The 19,269-nt window shown below is 37.1% G+C and overlaps 1 protein-coding gene across 2 annotated transcripts in view; it reads right to left on the reverse strand.

Annotated features, from left to right (window-relative positions):
* TBC1D32 (TBC1 domain family member 32) overlaps positions 1-19,269 on the reverse strand; it is a 252,702-nt gene that overhangs the window by 83,403 nt on the left and 150,030 nt on the right. For both annotated transcript variants that reach the window (XM_033234429.1, XM_033234430.1), the window contains 3 exons: positions 11,522-11,644; positions 8,194-8,302; positions 7,254-7,347 (listed from right to left, as the gene is read on the reverse strand). In XM_033234429.1, coding sequence (XP_033090320.1) covers positions 7,254-7,347; positions 8,194-8,302; positions 11,522-11,644 — 326 coding nt within the window. The remainder of the gene's footprint in view (positions 1-7,253; positions 7,348-8,193; positions 8,303-11,521; positions 11,645-19,269) is intronic.

Consider the following 19,269-nt stretch of genomic DNA (forward strand, 5'->3'; position numbering starts at 1 on the left):
TTCTTTATCCAGTCTATCATTGATGGGCATTTGGGTTGGTTTCAAGTCCTTGCTATTGGGAACAGTGCTGTAATAAACATATGTGTCTTTATAATAGACTGACTTAAAATCCTCTGGGTATATACCCACTAATGGGATTGCTGGGTCAAATGCTATTTGTAGTTCTAGATCCTTGAGGAATTGCCACACTGCCTTCCACAATGGTTGAAGTTTACACTCTGACCAACAGTGTAAAAGCATTCCTATTTCTTTCTTTTTTTTTTTTTTTTTTTTAGATGGGGGTCTCACTCTGTCACCCAGGCTGGAGTAAAGTGGCACTCTCTCGGCTCACTGCAGCCTCCGCCTGCCGGGTTCCAGCAGTTATCCTGCCTCAGCCTCCCAGGTAGCTGGGATTACAGGCACGTGGCACCATGCCCAGCTAATGTTTGTATTTTTAGTAAAGACGTGGTTTCACCATGTTGGCCAGGCATCTTTGTGGTGTTCTCTGTATTTCCTGAATTTGAATGTTGGCCTGTCTTGCTAGGTTGGGGAAGTTCTCCTGGGTATATACTGAAGAATGTTTTCCAACTTGGTTCCATTCTCCCCACCACTTTCAGGCACACCGGTCAAATGTAGGTTTGGTCTTTTTTCATAGTCCCATATTTTTTGGAGGATTTGTTCATTCCTTTTCATTCTTTTTTCTCTAATCTTTTCTTCATGCTTTATTTCATGAAGCTCATCTTCAATCCTTGATATACTTTCTTCTGCTTGATTGATTCGGCTACTGATACTTGTGTATGCTTCACAATTTTCTCGTGCTGTGTTTTTCAGCTCCATCAGGTCATTTATGTTCTTCTCTTAACTGGTTAGTCTAGTACCAATTCCTGTAACCTTTTATCAAGGTTCTTAGTTTCCTTGCATTGGGTTAGAAAGTGCTCCTTTAGCTTGGAGGAGTTCGTTATTACTCACCTTCTGAAGCCTACTTCTGTCAATCTGTCAAACTCATTCTCTGTCCAAAGTTGTGTTTCCTTGCTGGCGAGGAGTTGAAATCCTTTGCAGGAGAAAAGGCACTCTGGTTTTTGGACTTGTCAGCTGTTTTTACTGGTTATTCCTCATCTTTGTGGATTTATCTTTGGTATTTGCTGTTGGTGATCTTGGGATGGAGTTTTTGCTTGGTCCTTCTTGTTGATGTTGATACTATTACTTTCTGTTTGTTAGCTTCCCTTCTAACAGACCCCTCTTCTGCACATCTGCTGGAATTTGCTGGGGGTCTACTACAGGCCTTGTTTGCTTGGGTATCACCATTGGAGGCTGCAAACAGCAAAAATTGCTGCCTGTTCCTTCTTCTGGAATCTTCCTCCCAGAAGGGCACCCACCAGATGCCAGCTGGAGCTCTCCTGTATGAGGTGTCTGTTGAACCCTGCTGTGAGGTTTCTCCCCATCAGGAGGTATGGGTTCAGGGACCCACTTGAGGAGGCAGTCTGTCCCTTAGCAGAGCTCAAGCACTGTGCTGGGGGATCCACTGCTCTCTTTAGAGCCAGCAAGTAGGAACGTTTAAGTATGCTGTAGCTGCGCCCACAGCCACCCGTTCCTGCTGGGGCTCTGTCTCAGGGAGATGGGAGTTTTATCTACAAGCCCCTGACTGGGGCTGCTGCCTTTCTTTCAGAGATGCCCTGCCCAGAGAGGAGGAATCTAGAGAGGCAGTGTGGCCACAGGGGCTTTGAGGCACTGAGGTGCGCTCTGCCCAGTCTAAACATCCAGGCAGTTTGGTTTATACTGTGAAGAGAAAACTACCACTCAAGCCTTAGTAAGGTGGACGCCCCTCCCTGCACCAAGCTCGAGTATACTAGATCGACTTCAGACTGCTGTACTGGTAGCAAGAATTCCAAGCCAGTGGATCTTAGCTTGTTGGGCTCCATGGAGGTAGGATCCACTGGGCAAGACCACTTGGATCCCTGGCTTGAGCCCTCTTTCCAGGGAAGTGAATGGTTCTGTCTCAATGGTGTTCCAGGAGACACTGGGGTACCAAAAAACAAAACAAAACAAAAAAAAAAAACAAAAAAAACCCTCCTGCAGCTACTTCGGTATCTGCCCAAATGGTTGCCTTGTGGTATAGGCACTCGAGGGAATCTCCTAGTCTCTGGGTTGTGAAGCCACGGGAAAAGCATAGTATCTGGGCTGGATAGCACCATCCCTCATGGCACGGTCTCTAATGGCTTCCCTTGACTAGGGGAGGGAGTTCTCCAACTTCTTGAGCTTCCTGGGTGAGGCAACGCCCCACTCTGCTTCTGTTCACTCTCCGTGGGCTTCACCCACTGTCTAACCAGTCCCAGTGAGATGAACCGGGTACCTCAGTTGGAAATGCAGCAATCACCCACCTTCTGCATTGGTCTCACTGGGATCTGCAGACCGGAGCTGTTCCTATTTGGCCATCTTGTCATGGAACTGGATTATTTGTTTTTTACTCATTGATTTGTTCAAGGCCCTGTTAGATTATTGATATTAGATCTTTTTCAGATTAATAGTTTGTGAACATTTTCTCCTACTCTGCACGTTGCCTGTTTACTCTGTTGATAATTACTTTTGCTGTGCAGAAGCTTTTTAATTAGGTCACACTTTCTATTTTTGTTTTTGTTACAACGGCTTTTGGGAACTTAGCCATAAGTTCTTTGCCAAAGACTATGTCAAGAAGGGTGTTTTCCAGATCTTCTTCTAGGAATTTTATAGTTTGAGATCTTAAATGCAAATCATTAATCCATCTTGAGTTAATTTTTGTATATGGTAAGGTAGGGGTCTAATTTCATTCTTCTGCAAGTGGCTACCCAGCTATCCAAGCACCATTACTTGCATAGGAAGTCCTTTCTCCATTGCTTATTTTTGTCAATTTTGTTGAAGATCAGATGGTAGTAAGTGTGCAGGCTTGTTTCTCAGTTCTCTATTCTGTTTTATTGGTCTATGTGTCTGTTTCTGCACCAGTACCATGCCATGTTGGTTACTTTCACCTTATAGTATAGTTTGAAGTCAGGAAATTCTGTGAAAAATGATATTTGTATTTTAATAGGGATAACACTGAATCTATAAATTGCTTTGGGGAGTATGGCCATTTTAACAATATTGATTCCTACAATCCATGAGCAGGAAATATTTTTCCATTTATTCATGTCGTCTCTGATTTCTTTCAGCAATGTTTGTAGTTCTCCTTGTAGAACTCCTTCCCATCATTTCTTAGATGTATTCCTAGGCTTTATTTTGTGTGTGTGTGTGTGTGTGTGTGGCTATTGCAAATGGGATTGTATTCTTGATTTGGCTTTCAATCTATACTGCTGTATAGAAAAGCTGACTTTTGTTCATTGATTTTGTATCTTGAAATTTTACTGAAATCATTTATCATTCCTAGGGGCCTTTTGTCACAATCCTTAGGGTTTTCTATGTACAGAATTGTATCATCAGCAAGGGGAGATAGTTTAACTTCTTCTTTTCCTATTTGGATGTTTTTCTTTCTTTCTCTTGCCTAATTGTTCTAGCAAGTACTTTCAGTACTATGTTGAACAAGTGTAGTGAGAGTACGCATAGTTGTCTTTTTTCAGTTCTCAAAGGGAATGATTCCAGTTTTTTCCCATTCAGTATAATGCTGTGATGTTAGCTGTGGATTTGTCATAGATGGCTCTTAGATATGTTCCTTTATGCCTAGCCTATTGAGGGTTTTTATCATGAAGAGATGTTGGATTTTATTGAGGGCTTTTTCTGTGTCTATTGAAATGGTAATGTAGTTTTTGTTTTTGATTCTGTTTATCTGGTGAATCACATTCACTGATTTGCATATGATGAACCAACCTTGCATCTCAGGAATGAAGTCTAACTTGTGGTGAATTAACTTTTGCTGCTGGATAAAAATATGCTGCTGAATTTGGTTTGCTAGTATTTTGTTGAGATTTTTTTTGCCTATGTTCATCAAGAATATTTTGTCCAAAGTTTCTTTTTTGTTGTCTCTGTCAGAGTTTGGTATCAGGATAATATTGGCTTTGTAAAATAAGTTATAAAGAAACTCCTCCTCTTCGACTTTTTGGAATAGTTTCAGAAGGATTGCTATCAGTTTTTTATACATCTAGTAGAATTCTGTATGAATCCATCTGGTCCCAGGCTTTTTTTGGTTGGTAGGTTTTGTATTACTGATTCAGTTTTGAAACTTGTTATTGGTATGTTCAGGATTTTACATAGAATATGTTCCATGTGTAGATGACAAGAATGTATATTCTGTCATTATTAGGTGGAGTATTCTTTGGATACCTATTAGGTCTTATTCATCAAGTGTCAAGTTAATTCCATAATATCTTTGTGGAATTTTCTGCCTCAGTGATCTGCCTAATGTTGTCAATGGGGTGTTGAAGTCCATTACTATTATTTAGGGGCCATATAAGTATTTTCCTGTGTCAAGAAAAGCTTGTTTTGTGAATCCGAGTGCTCTTATGTTGAGTGCATATATATGTAGGATAGCTAAGTCTTCTTCTTTACTTGAACACTTTATCATTATGTTATGGCCTTATTTGTTCTTCCTAATTGTGGTTAGTTAAAAGTCTATTTTATCTGATACAAGAACTGCAAAACCTGCTCTTTTTTCTTTTCCATTTGTGTGGTTGTCTTTTCCATCCCTTTGAGCCTGTGAGTGCCATTACATGTGAGATGTGTCTCTTGAAGACAGCAGACAGTTTGGGTCTTATCTTTTTATCCAGCTTGCCACTCTATGCCTTTTAAGTGGGGTGTTTAGGCCATTTACATTCAGGGTATTAGTAATGATATGTGAGATTTTGATCCTGTCATTGTGTTGGCAGTTGGTTGTTTCATAGACTTGATGGTGTAATTGCTTTATACTGTCTGTGGGTTATGTGTTTTAGTGTGTTTTTGTGGTAGCAGCTTTTGATCTTCCATTTCCATGTTTAGCACTCCTTTAATGACCTCTTGTAAGGCTGGTCTGGTAGTAATGAATTCCCTTAGTAGTTGCTTGTCTGAGAAGGATTTTCTATTTCCTTTACCCTGAAGCTGAGTTTGGTGGGATATTACATTCTTGGTTGACATTTCTTTACCTTAAAAATGCTGAAAATAGGCCTCTAATCTCTTCTGGCTTCAAGGTTTCTGCTGACAAATCTGTTGCTAGCATGATGAGGTTCCCTTTGTAGGTGACCTGACCTTTCTCTCTGGCTGCCTTTAAGTTATTTCTTTTGCAATGACTTTGGTAAATCTGATGACTATGTGCCTTGGGGATGGTCATCTTGTACAGTATCTTGCAAGTGATCTCCATATTTCCTAAATTCTTATGTCTACACCTCTAGCAAAATTGGGAAAATTCTGATGAACTTTGAATGTTTTCCAAGTTATTACACTCTCTCCTTCCCTCTCAAGAATGCCAATGAGTCATAGATTTGGTCTCTTTACATAATCCCATATTTCTTGGAAGTTTTGTGATTTTTTAAAATTATTTTTTCTTTGTGTCTGACTAGTTGATTCAAGAACCAGTCTTCAAGCTTTGAGATTCTTTTCCTAGCTTGGTCTATTCTGCTGTTAATACTTCTGACTATGCTTTATGACTAATTACGAAATTCTTAAAGTGAATTATTCAATTCCAGAGGTTCAGTTTAGTTCCTTCTTGAAATGGCTATTTTTTCTTTTAGCTCTTGGATCACTGCACTGGATTCCTTGGATTTCTGGGACTGGATTTCAACTTTCTCTGGATCTCAATGATCTTCCTTATCAGTCAGATTCTGAATCTTAGGTCTGTCATTTCATTGCTTTCAATCTGGTTAAGAACCATTGCTGGGAGACTAGTGCATTTGGTTGGAGGTAAGAGGACACTCTGGCTTTTTGAATAGACATATGGAGGGCTGGTGTCCCTTTAACTGTGAGGTAAGTTGAGTATACTCAGTTGGCTTTGTTTCTGGGTGCTTTCAGAGAGCTATAACTCCATACAGAAACTTTTATTTGTGGCTGAATTTTTGCCTTACGTGTCACAGGTATTGTATACTGGCAAAATGTTTTTGGTGTTGTAATTTGGGCTTCTATCCAGTAGGTAGAGTTTGAGTGGTGGCCTGCAGACAGGCCATGTAGCTTCATCTTTCATCTTAGAATTCCCTAGCCTAAAAGTTCTGTTTGAATTTTAGTGGCTCGTAAGATAATGTCTAAACACCTGAGTTTGATCTCCACTGGTCTTATGGCTGGGCTTACATGTTCAGTCTTACTTCCTGTCACTCTTGCTGTCACATTTCAAATCTTAGACATTGCTCAACTACCACAGTTCTCTGACTATAATTTGCTTCTTCCAGCCCCTCTGCTGTTTCCTCTGCCAAAAAGAAAAACTGCTATTCTATTATCCAGAAAATACATATTTAAACTACATGCCTCATTATATACATATTCTTCTTTGGAAGAATATCCTACTTATGTACTATCCTAGCAGGCTACACATTTTCTATTTAGTTCCCATCACATTGTAGTGCTAGTCAATTATCTAATTACTTGAATGCATTCTCTAAAGATTTCATGACTCCACAAAGGTGGGAACCATAATCTTCACTAATTTCAGTTGTTGAGTATACAAGACCTGTGTATAGCACACAGGAATTAGTTAAAAATACTACTCTGTTGATACATACCCAGAATTAATTCAACAAATCAAAAAACATTACTTTTTTTAATGAAACAGCTGTTGCTACTGGACAGATCAGCTACACCTTAGCAACAAGAAATAAGAATTATTAGCCTCATACAAATAGTCATGCATTGCTTAACAATGAGAATATATTCTGAGAACTGCATCCTCAAGCGATTTTGTCACTTTGTGAACACTGTAGAGTGATCTTACACAAACCTAGAGGGTATAGTCTACTCTACACCTAGCCTACATGGTGTAGCCTATTGCTACTAGGCTAGAAGTCTATATAGCATTTACTGTACTGAATACTGTAGGCAACTGTAGCATAATGGTATTTGTGTATCTAAACATATTTGAAGATTTTAAAAGGTACAGTAAAAATGTGGTATAATAATCTTATAAGACCACATTCGTACACTTGGTCCATCATTAACCAAAATGTCATTATGCAGCACATGAGTGTACCAAGTTAGTAAGAAACATGAGGAAAAAAATACAAAGAAATAGGCATACATACACACATGTATACATGCTAAATGCAGTCAGTATTCATCTTCCTTAATATTTTCTTTTTTTCAAATTATAACAAAAACTTTAAAAATAACACAGCATTTGATGGTAAATATTTTACCTTGTTTTATGACAGCATTTCTTGTAATGTCTGACAGATAGCAGTTTGGCAAAGGATATGATGAAAACATTGGCCAAGGATATGGATTATCACTCTAAAAAAGAAGCAAGACAGATGACTTTAGGAAGTGGTCTAAAATAATATTGAACTTTAAAGCTATCTGAAATATCCTTAACTTAAACTGGCTTTTCTTGCTCATAAATTCTACAATTGTTGTCCAATTAACCAAAAGCTATTTGATACTATACTTCAATATTCCAATGGGTAATCATTAAAACAAGCTGTAACAGAAACAACATTAAATTAGTACTGAGGACAAACATATGGTAACTTGTAGCAAGCAGAATTGATAATGATAAATTTACTGGGTTTTTTTTTTTTTTTTTCATAAAAAGAAAATGGTAATCTTCAAAAGAAACCTGTGGTTTTTTCCACAAAACTTTTTCTTGTACTGTTAATCATTTCTATCATAATTTCCCGGAGTAACAGTCAAAGCAAGAAGGTTCTTAACAACAATGAAAACAAATGAAAAACCTCCATGAGAAACCCATACTTGAATATTGACGGAAGGAGAGGTACTCAATGTTTCCAATAAAATAAAAAATAATATGTCATTTAATAATTAAGTATCATGAACAAGAATGACATTGAAAGTAAAATATTCAAAGGCACACAAGAAAAGACTTTTTAATAAAACAATACCTACTCTACTACACATGCAAACAACACTTACTCTACTTTAGCATTCATGACCTCTAGACATCAAAAATATTATTTTAGTTTGAAAGTATTTATTTGCATCCTAAATATTCTCAAGTAATAAGTTCAACTCTGTGATGCAGACATTTAAGAGGTAAAGTTTAGGGTGACTTTGAATTGGCTCTCTTGCTTCAAAATATATCAGAAAAACACACCCCACTTCTCTTTGCCCCACACTCACCTTTTCGAGTATCCTTGGAGGCAAAACCCGTTCCAATGGCCCACCAACAAGATTTATTCTAACAAGAACATGATTTCTCTCCACTGATAAGCCATCAATTATAAAGTCCCTGAAAAAAATAAATATATTACCTTTGTCATCCCTTTGATTGAATGTGTTAATTTTTAAATCAAGTCTCTGAATTGTAAAGAAAAAAGGCAAAAATATTTATCAATGTTTTTCTTTTTCTTTGCTTCATTTAACATTTATATAGTTTTTTAAGTTCGGGGTACATGTGCAGGATGTGCAGGTTTGTTACATAGGTAAACGTGTGCCGTGGTGGTTTGCTGCACAGATCATCCCATCACCCAGGTATTAAGCCCAGCATCCATGAGCTATTCTTCCTGATGCTCTCCCTCCTTCCCAGCTTCACCCTCTCACAGGCCCCAGTGTGTGTTGTTCCCTACCATGTGTCCGTATGTTCTCATCATTCAGCTCCCACTTATAAGTGAGAACCTGGAGTATCTGGTTTTCCATTCCTATGTTAGTTTACTGAAGATAATGGTCTCCAGCTCCATTCATGTCCCTGCAAAGGATACGATTCTTTCTATGGCTGCATAGTATTCCATGCTATATATGTATCACATTTTCTATCACTGATGGGCATTTGTGTTGATTCCGTGTCTCTGCTATTGTGAACAGTGCTGCAATGAACACAAGTGTGCCTGTATCTGTCTAATAGAAGGATTTATACTATTTTAGGTATATATCCAGTAATGAGATTGCTGGGTCAAATGCTATTTCTGTCTTTAGGTCCTTGAGGAACTGCCACACTGTCTTCCAGAATGGTTGAACTAATTTACACTCCCAACAGTGTAAAAGCATTCCTTGTTCTCCACAACCATGCCAGCATCTGTTGTTTTTTGACTTTTTAATAATAGCCATTCTGATTGGTGCGAGATGACATCTCATTGTGGTTTTGATTTGCATTTCTCTAATGATTACTGATGTTGAACTTTTTCTCCTGTGTTTGTTGGCCACATGTACTTCTTCTTTTGAGAAGCATCTGGTCATGCCCTTTGCCCACTTTTTAATGGGACTGCTTGCTTTTTTCTTGTAAATTTGTTTACGTTCCTTGTACATGCTGGATATTAGGCCTTGTTAGATCTTTGTCAGATAGCCAGATTGCAAAAAGTTTTCCCTATTCTGTAGGTTGTCTGTTCACTCTGATGATAGTTTCTTTTGCTGTGCAGAAGCTTTTTAGTTTAATTAGATCCCATTTGTCAGTTTTTGTGTTTGTTACCATCGCATTTGGCATCTTCCTCATGAAATCTCTGCCCATGACTACGCCCTGAATGGCATTGCCTAGATTTTCTTCTAGGGTTTTTATAGTTTTGGATTTTACATTTAAGTGGGTTTTACATTTATGACAAACCCACAGACAGTATCATACTAAATGAGCAAAAGCTGAGCTGTAAGCGTTAGCCTTGAAATCTGGCACAAGACAAGGGTGCCTTCTCTCACCACTCCTATTAAACATAATATTGGAAGTTCTAGCCAGAGCAATCAGGTAAGAGAAAGAAATAAAGTACATTCAAATAGGAAGAGAGGAAGTCAAACTATATTTGTAGATGATATGATCCTCTATCTAGAAAACCCCATCATCTCAGCCCAAAAGCTTCTTAAGCTGATAAGCAAAGTCTCAGGATACAAAATCAACATGCAAAAATTGCTTGCATTCCTATACACCACCAACAGGCAAGCCAAGAGCCAAATTATAAATGAACTCCTGTTCACAACTGTCACAAAAAGAATAAAATACCTAGAACTACAGCTAACAAGAGAAGTGAAGGACCTCTTCAAGGTGAACTATAAGCCACTGCTCAAAGACATCTGAGATGACACAAACAAATGGAAAAACATTCCATGCTCATGAACAGGAAGAATCAATATTGAGGAAATGACCATACCACCCAAAGCAATTTATAGATTCAATGCTATTCTTATTAAACTATATTGACATTCTTCACAGAATGAGAAAAATTATTTTAAAATTCACGTGGAACCAAAAAAGAGCTTGAACAGCCAACACAATCCTAAGCAAAAAGAACAAAGCTGGAAGCATCACACTACCTGACTTCAAACTATACTACAAGGCTACAGTAACCAAAATAGCATGGTACTGCTACAAGAACAGACATATAGACCAATGGAACAGAACAGAGAACCCAGAAATAAGGTCGAACCTCTACAACAATCTGATCTTTTACAAACTTGACAAAAACAAGCAATGAGGAAAGGATTCCCTACTTAATAAATGGTGCTGGGAGAACTGGCTATCCATTTGCAGAAAATTGAAACTGGACCCCCTCCTTATACCATATACAAAAATCAATGTATTTCTTAAAATATAAAAGCTAAATTCACTTTTCATTTCAAGTTCTCTTTGCTAGACAGCAAAAAATTGATGGAGACACATTGACATTAGTTAAAGAATACTTTCCTAGATCAATATTATTGCATTTAAATAAATGGAATTAGGACATGCATTATTTCTATAGTAACTTCAATAATCATATTTTGAGTCAAGGTTTTCTTAAGTTTTAAACTTGGTACCTTAAATTCAAAATCTAAATGTTACTTGTGAGCAGCTTCCATACTCTGCAGCTGTTAATCTTTTCCTTCTATATAAAACTTAGAGTATCAAGTAATATACTCCTTAATAATTTTCCAAGACCTCGCTAAGATGCAGACATACTCTTTTTTAAAATTAATTACAGACATAAAGGCAATGCCAGCTATTGAATGTGTATTTGACAACAGTCAGCCAAATTGAGGTAATGGCAAGTATGATTTATTAATGAAAAAAATTATCAGGATATTACCATAACCTCATTTTGGAAATAATCAGAATTTATGACTATGAACTAACATAATTAAGAGGACAGAGTAAAGAGTGCCTCTGCAAAGGACACAAAATCAAAAATTTTGTTCAATGGGTCATCTTACAATACTGAATTAAAAGGTGATACAGTTTTAAGGAACTGTTAATAAAGTTAGGTCTTACCTAAAATTTTATGTATCACATACATGCACACACACACATACACACATGCACGTGCGCACAACAAAAGCAACAGACTTTGAAAGCAGTACTCTGCAAGCACTCTCCAAACACTTCTATCATAATCTTTCTGTGACATTTACACTTTAGTTGCTTTGTATTTTGTTATTTAAATTGATTGAATTTAGAGAGCAGAAAAGTATTAAACTATATCAAAAATTACTGTCTTAACGAAACATCATTAAAGAAAACTGCTATTACTGTGTTTTAATCACCCATTTTTACCTGTTGCTCTCTGAAGTCTCCAAGATATTTTCTTCTTGAGCATTTAATAACATTTCAGATACCTGATACTGAGCCTCTAACAGGAGAAGAGTGTCCAGATCACAGCATATCACACTTAATAACCTATGTAAAAAAGAAAAATAAAAGTAGATTGTGTAAAATAAGTCCCAAAAGCATAAGTACATCCTTGATGTCTCAAAGTAATACCTGTACATCAAAATATAAATCTTACAGGAAGTATCATTTAGTTATTTCAGATATATTTTTGATCAATTAGAACAGTAATCTCCTCTTCAGAAGTTGTTCTTACTGAGTATTTTTACAAGACCATGGGTAATTTCTAATCCAGATTTTAAAAATATATCTAAATCTACATAAATAGTAAATTTTCCTCTCAACTGCCACTTAATTTAAAAATTCATCAGAGAACATTAGCAAATCCAGAAAAACTCCAAATTGCCATAACTTTTTATTCAGCAGTTAATTACCAAAGTTATGATAGAATCATCATTTTGCTGCCAATCTAGAAAATGTTCATTAGATAAAATGTCAATGGCTAATTTTATAATTGTCAGATCAAGCTGAGAACACCTAAGCCCACTTAGCTATCTTAATATTATCAAAAGATACAAGCAGAAATCATGTGTCTCCTATTATAATGCAAGAGGACACACACAGTGCACCGTCTATGAAGTACTCTTGCCCAGGAAACTGAACCTCAATCTAATCAATCCTATACATCTTATTATCAGTTTATGGGAATCACAGGCATTAGAGAAACATATTTAAAAACATCGTAAGGAGAAAACAGTCAATGAAATTCAGAGTTTTGAGAATCCTACACATTATTTATATATTATTTTTTCAGAAAACAAAAAGTCTTAAAAAACAGAGGAGAAAATAAACTCTTACAAGTTAAAAAAAAAAAAAAAAAGGACCAAATGTCAAGATTTTGTTTTGATCTTGATTCAAGCAACCAAATGTCAAGATTTTGTTTTGATCTTGATTCAAGCAAACTTTAAAAGTGCATTTTTAAATCACACAGGAAAATATGGGAGTATTATGAGATGAGATCAGGAAAACATTGTTAATTTTGTTAGATGTAACAATGGCACAGTGGTGAGGGCTTTTTGGTTCATTTTTTAAAACATGTCCTTACTTATTAGAGATATGCACTGAATGTTTTATATGTAAAACAGCATATCTGAAATTTGCTTTAAAGTACTTAAGAAAAAAATGTGTGTGGAAGGAGGGAGATGAAACAAGACTGGCGAAACACTGATAATAAAGATGAGTGATGGACACATGAAAGATTATACCCTTCACTACATTTTTTTATCTGTTTAAAAATTCTATGATTAAAAAGAGCTCAAACAAAGATAATATGATGAGAATGCTGGGAGGCTATGGTAGAGTGGGTGGTTAGGTAAGGTCTCTCTGAAAGGTGGTATTTGAGGAAATAGGTGATCCAAGAAGAAACCAACCTTCCAATAACACTTACTGATTTATCGTAGAGCTGTAGTGAAATATGAGCATAATGACTTACATACAAGGACATTTATTGCAGAGTGGCCACATAGGAATCAATGAGGAATCAATGAGGAATCAATCACTCTCTATCCACAGAAAAAAGTTTAAATGCCAGAATATTTTTAAGTGGCATACTTTGCAAATATTAGAACACAATAGCTTATGGTTTTTATAAAGAACTATCTCCAAGGAATATTAATTGAAAAAGGAGGGGCACAAAATATTGTGTCTAGTACTAGCATTTGAGTGAAAACAGAAAACCATGAATATACATATAAATACATGTTTGTTTTTACATAAAATATCTATCACAGGAGAGAAAAGAAAGTAGGAAGAACTGTTAGCTCTGCAGTTGTGGTCTGAGAGACAACCAGGGAATTTATTTCTTACTGGTATTGATTTTTGAGTTTTGGTACAACTGCATGTTTTACCTATACAAAAGCACACATAAGAGAATTTACTTCTTACTGGTATTGATTTTTGAGTTTTGGTACAACTGCATGTTTTACCTATACAAAAGCACACATAAATAAAGAAAAAAAGTTTTGTGGATGCCTTTAAGAGTCAAAAACAGCAATTCAATGTCACTCTCTAGAACGTGGCTAAAATATTCAAACGAATATAAAACTAAAGACAAATCTATCATTACTTTATAGAGCTATTCTCTGCTCAATTTACAGAAATAAAAACATTTTTGTTAGGTAAAATATAGGTAAAGGCAAGATGAAAGATATGTTAGCCTTCTAGGGAAAAGATGATGGAGTATGCTGGCATTTCCCTTTCTCAGAAATAATCCAAAGCATAGAGGAGGGAGAAAAACAGCATATCACAGAAACGTTTAACCACAAAATGAAGGGCAGCCAAAGGCAGTAAAATAGGATAAATGGTGCTGAAGAAGGGAAAGAATGAGACAGGATATTGTGGCTGTCATTCATATATATAAACCAGAACATTTCTCAAAAAAAAATTGATATGGTTTGGCTGTGCCCCCACCCAAATCTCATCCTGAATTGTAGCTCCCATAATTCCCACGTGTTGTAGAAGGCCCTGGTGGGAGATAACTGAATCAAGGGGGCGGTTTCACTCATACTGTTCTTCTGGTAGTGAATAAGTGCCATGAGAGCTGACGATTTTATAAGGGGAAACCCCTCTCACTTAGCTTTCATTCTCTCTTGAATGCCACCATGTAAGACGTGCCTTTCACCTTCCACCATGGTTACGAGGCCACGTGGAATTGTGAGTCCATTAAACCTCTTTTTCTTTATAAACTACCCAGTCCTGGGTATGTCTTTATCAGCAGTATGAAAATAGAATAATACAGTAAATTTTGGGCTACTCTTACCTTTAAGTCAACAGGCTAAGAAGGGAGTTACAAGGTTGGCTGGGGTGACTGACCTGGACTATCAGGATGAAATCAGTGTACTACTCCACAATGGAGGTAAGGAAAAGTATGCATGGAATACAGGAGATCCATTAGGGTGTCTCTTAGTATTACCAGGCCCTGTGATTAAGGTCAATGGGAAACTACAACAGCTAAATCTAGGCAGGACTACAAATGGCTCAGACCCTTCAAGAATGAAGGTTTGGGTCACTCCACCAGGTAAAAAACCATGAACTGCTGAGGTGCTTGCTGAAGGCAAAGAGAATACAGAATGGGTAGTAGAAGAAGGTAGTCATCAATACCAGCTATGACCATGTGACCAGCTGCAGAAATGAGAACTGTAATTGTCACATGCTTGTGCATATATACATTTGTACTAAGAAAAATCTTCATTTTATTTCCTTTCTCCTTTATCATGTGATGTAGATTTCTTGACTTCATATCAGCATTTAAGTGTTGTTAACTTTATGTAGTAGCATTTGGGTTGGGGATTGGTGTCTTTCTGGTTGTACGAAGGATAGTTGTATTATGTTAGATGTAATTATAATCTTTGTATTGTCTTTATATGAAGATTATGTATGATTTCAGATGTTTATGAGTTCACATTGACAAAGGGTGGATTTGTGATGGTTAATATTGAGTGTCAACTTGATTGTACTGAAGGATGCAAAGTATTGTTCCTGGGTGTGTCTGTGAGTGTGTTAACATTTGAGTCAGTGAACTGAAAAAGGCAGACCCACCCTCAATCTGGGTGGTGGACAATCTAATCAGCTACCAGCGCAGCCAGAACAAAAGCAGGCAGAAGAACGTGGAAAGACTAGACTGGTTTAGTCTCCCGAGCTACATCCTTCTCCCATGCTGGATGCTTTCGGCCTCCAACATCGAACTCCAAGTTCTTCAGCTTTGGGACTCAGACTGGCTTCCTTGCTCTTTGCAGGAGCAAGACTTCCTTGCAGATGGCCTATTGTGGGACGTCACCTTGTGATTGCGTGAGTCAACACTCCTTAATAAACTCTCTTTTATATATACCTGTTATCCTATTGGTTCTGTCCCTCTAGAGAAGCCTGAGTAATACAAAAATAAAAGCAAAATACATTTCTAAGAAGAAAAACAAAATAAAATTCTCAAAAATAAGGAATATAACCCAAGAGTCAATGCCTAATCCTCTGTTTTCAACAGTGGAAATGGAATACACAGGACCCCCGATATGACTCTAAGAAGCAGAAGGAGCACAGTGGAACCAGAAGTCACAAAAAACTCAATTAACAATTAATTACTAGTTAGATTATAGCGACAATTACTAACAAACAGAAAATTGTCTACCTCTATATCAAGATATATGAGGGGTACCAGGGGAGGGGAGAAGATGGCCTGAAAAAGGTACAAACACACACATACAAAATTTGGGCCTTTAGAAAAATTCCATCTAACCAGGAGCATTGCCCTAGCTTCTCTAGTTTCTCTTAAGCATAAGCCTCCTACAAACAGCTGCTGCTAAAAAGCTCACATCTCTCCAAAAAGAAGTACCATACAAAGGTGCTATAAGAAAAAATTTTTAAAAAGATAAACAGATGGGAGATACATACTAAAAACAAGTTGTCTTTAAATACTTAAACTGTGAACACACAATTTTCTATGAATTAAACAGGTTTGATAAAGCAGTGGTCTCCATTAAGCTCCTTGCACAAAATAAAAATCTATGAACACAGGGAAGAAACAGCAACCAGAAAAAGTAAAACATGAGCTGGCAGAGCTAAGGAATGAAATAGAAGAAAAAAACTGTCATAGAAATGAAAGTATAATTGCAAACAGTAAAAAAGAAAACAGATACTGTTAAGAAGATAACAAATACAGGGAACAGAATGACAAAAGTGTGAAAAGTATAATGGAAATAAGGAGTTTAAATTATTGATTTCTTGAAGAGAAAACTGAAATAATCTAACATGATATATCTTTAAAGATATTAGTCAAGAAATTCTTCCCGGGAGAAAAAAAGCCATCAATCCAAGTACGTAAACTGTACAATACGTCCCAGAGTAAATTGAATCAAAAGAATCAGCACAGAGACAGAACCTGGTCAAGTTAAGCTTAACAGGTAACAAAGAACCATTGGGGTGTCCAGGCAAAAAGATCAAGTTACTACAAGAGTGGGGTGAGGGATGCAGAAGGAGAGGAAATCAAATTGTTCCAGACATAGCTGCAGCAATATTCAATACCAGAACAGTAGGACAAAACTGGAAGGAAGTCTAACATGATTAGATATTAAAACATATTACAAACTGTAAGTATTCAGTTTTAATGACAAAGCAAAAGAAAATAAAGACATAGACTCTAATACATACAGAAATTTTAAATTATGTAAAGAGTAAAGGGACCAGGCACAGTGAATTCATGCCTATAATCCCAGCATTTTGGGAGGCTGAAGCAGACTGATCACTTGAGTCCAGGAGTAAGAGGCCAGCCTGGGTGACATGGTAAAACCTGTCTCTATTAAAAATATAAAAAATAAGCTGCTCATGGTGGCACGCACCCATAGGTCCCAGCTACCGGAGAGGCTGAGGTGGGAGAATCACCTGAGCCCAGGGAGTCGAGTCTGCAGTGAGCTGTGATTGCACCTCTGTACTCTAGCCTGAGTGACAGACCTTGACAAAAAAAAAGTGATAAGATTTCCTGGTGAACTAATTATGATGTAGAATAAAAGAAGAAAGAAACCAAGAATGACTCTTGGGTGTTTAGTTTTAACAATAGGGAGGATCATGTTATCATCAACCCAGATATAAAAGGCTATAGGTTAAGAGGGTTTAGGGAAACCTTTTTCTTTCTTTAGGCTACTAAACCACTGAACAGATAATGAAAGTAACTGTCAGTGGATTTTTAGTTAAGATTTGAAAAGAGAGATCTACAGTATCTGGATGTAAAATGAGGTGATCCAAGGTGAACTGGGGCAACTTTATGAGCAAATACATACTGAATTCTGCTAATTAGGGAATGAGTAAATCTAAAATAACAAATGATGTCAGACTTTTAAAATCTTACAAGTACTAGAAATAATGCAAAGCTTAGCAAATTTAATCCCGCAGTAAATTAAAATAGTACCATATTGTGACCAAGTACAGATCATTGCAGGGATAAAAAGAGAGTTTAATATTAAAGTATCTCCTGATGTAATTTATGACACCAATATGTAACAGAAGAGAGCCATATAATCATTGGACCAGATGCTTAAAAGCTCTTTGATTTAAGATTCAATATCTACTCTCCATTCCTTGTCCTCCAAAAAATTCTGAGTAAATTAAAGAAAGGTTACCACTTTAATTTGATTTTTAAAAAGACAAATCTATCTCAATACAAGACCTAAAAGCATAAACAGGAAAAGCATTCCCATTAAAGTCAACAGGAAGGCAAAACTGCCCATTATTTTTTAACATCATTCTAGAAATTCAAGATAATGCAAAAAGACAAGAATAAAATAAAGAGGCATGCTATGTGAAAGGAGATAGAATGTTCATTATTAGAAAACAATTAAACTATTTGTGAATTCATCTCCTAATGACATAAATTTCAATTTACTTAGAAAAACATTGGTTGAATACATATTAAGTGCCTACTACCGTTTTAAATGTTGGGAATTCACCAATAAATACACACACACACACACAGATTTCCCAGTCCTTACGGAACTCTAAATGGTAGAGGAAGGGAACCGCCAGTAAACAAAATTAAAAATTAAACAACAAAGTAATGGATACAACTAAAACAAGAAAGTGAAAAATGAGTTTTAACAAGGGAGTGAAAAAATGTATCACTCTGTGTAATTTTAAATAAGGTGTTCAGGAAAGAGTTCACTAAGAAGGTGATAACCTTCTTAGGAAAGACCTAAAAGTAATGAGGAAGTAAGCCATATAGCTATTGGGGGGAAAGGTGTTCCAGGGAGAGCAAATAGCTTCAGCCAAATACCTGTTTGACAGTTTGAACAGTAAGGGGGCCAATATAGCTGAAATGGAATAAGAAAGGGAGAAGTACACATTGAGCATCCCCAAATCCAAAATCCAAAATGTTCTGAGCACCAACATGATGCCACAAGTGGGCGATTCCACACCATGTTATGGATCACGGTCACAACACAGTCAAAATGCACAACACACAGTTTACTTGGCATTCCTACTGTTTAATGTACATTACCTGTTCCCCCCGCCCCCCACGCGGAGATGGAGTTTTGCTCTTGTCACCCAGGCTGGAGTGCAGTGGCACGATCTCGGCCACTGCAACCTCCACCTCCCTGGTTTAAGCGATTCTCCTGCCTCAGCCTCCGGAGTAGCTGGGATTACAGACACACGCCACAACACCCAGCTAATTTCTGTATTTTTAGTAGAGATGGGGTTTCACCATGTTGGTCAGGCTGGTCTTAAACTCCTGACCTCATGATCCACACACCCGCCTGGGCCTCCCAAAGTGCTGGGATTACAGGTGTGAGCCACCACACCCGGCCCAAGGTACAGCATCACAGGTGGAGACTGAAAGCCTGCAGTTTTATTGTTCAACAGCTAATACAGGTGTGTTCTGGCGATGCTACTATGCTGCCAGTTATCCTGAATATGTCATTTTTGTTTTTTTTTTTTTTACTGTATAAATGGTATGTCACATTTTTTAGTGTTAAATACTATGTGTGAATAAGTGTAAGGAAATGATTGCTTATCAGTAGTTGATATAGTTTGGATATATGTCCCTGCCCATATCTCATGTCAAATTGTGATCCACAATGTTGGAGGTGGGGCTTGGTGGGAGGTGACTGGGTCATACGGGTGAATTTCTCAATGGTTTAACACCATCCCCTTAG

The sequence above is a fragment of the Trachypithecus francoisi genome, unplaced genomic scaffold (assembly GCF_009764315.1).
Source record: "Trachypithecus francoisi isolate TF-2019V2 unplaced genomic scaffold, Tfra_2.0 Lachesis_group15, whole genome shotgun sequence".
Taxonomy (NCBI): Eukaryota; Metazoa; Chordata; class Mammalia; order Primates; family Cercopithecidae; genus Trachypithecus; species Trachypithecus francoisi.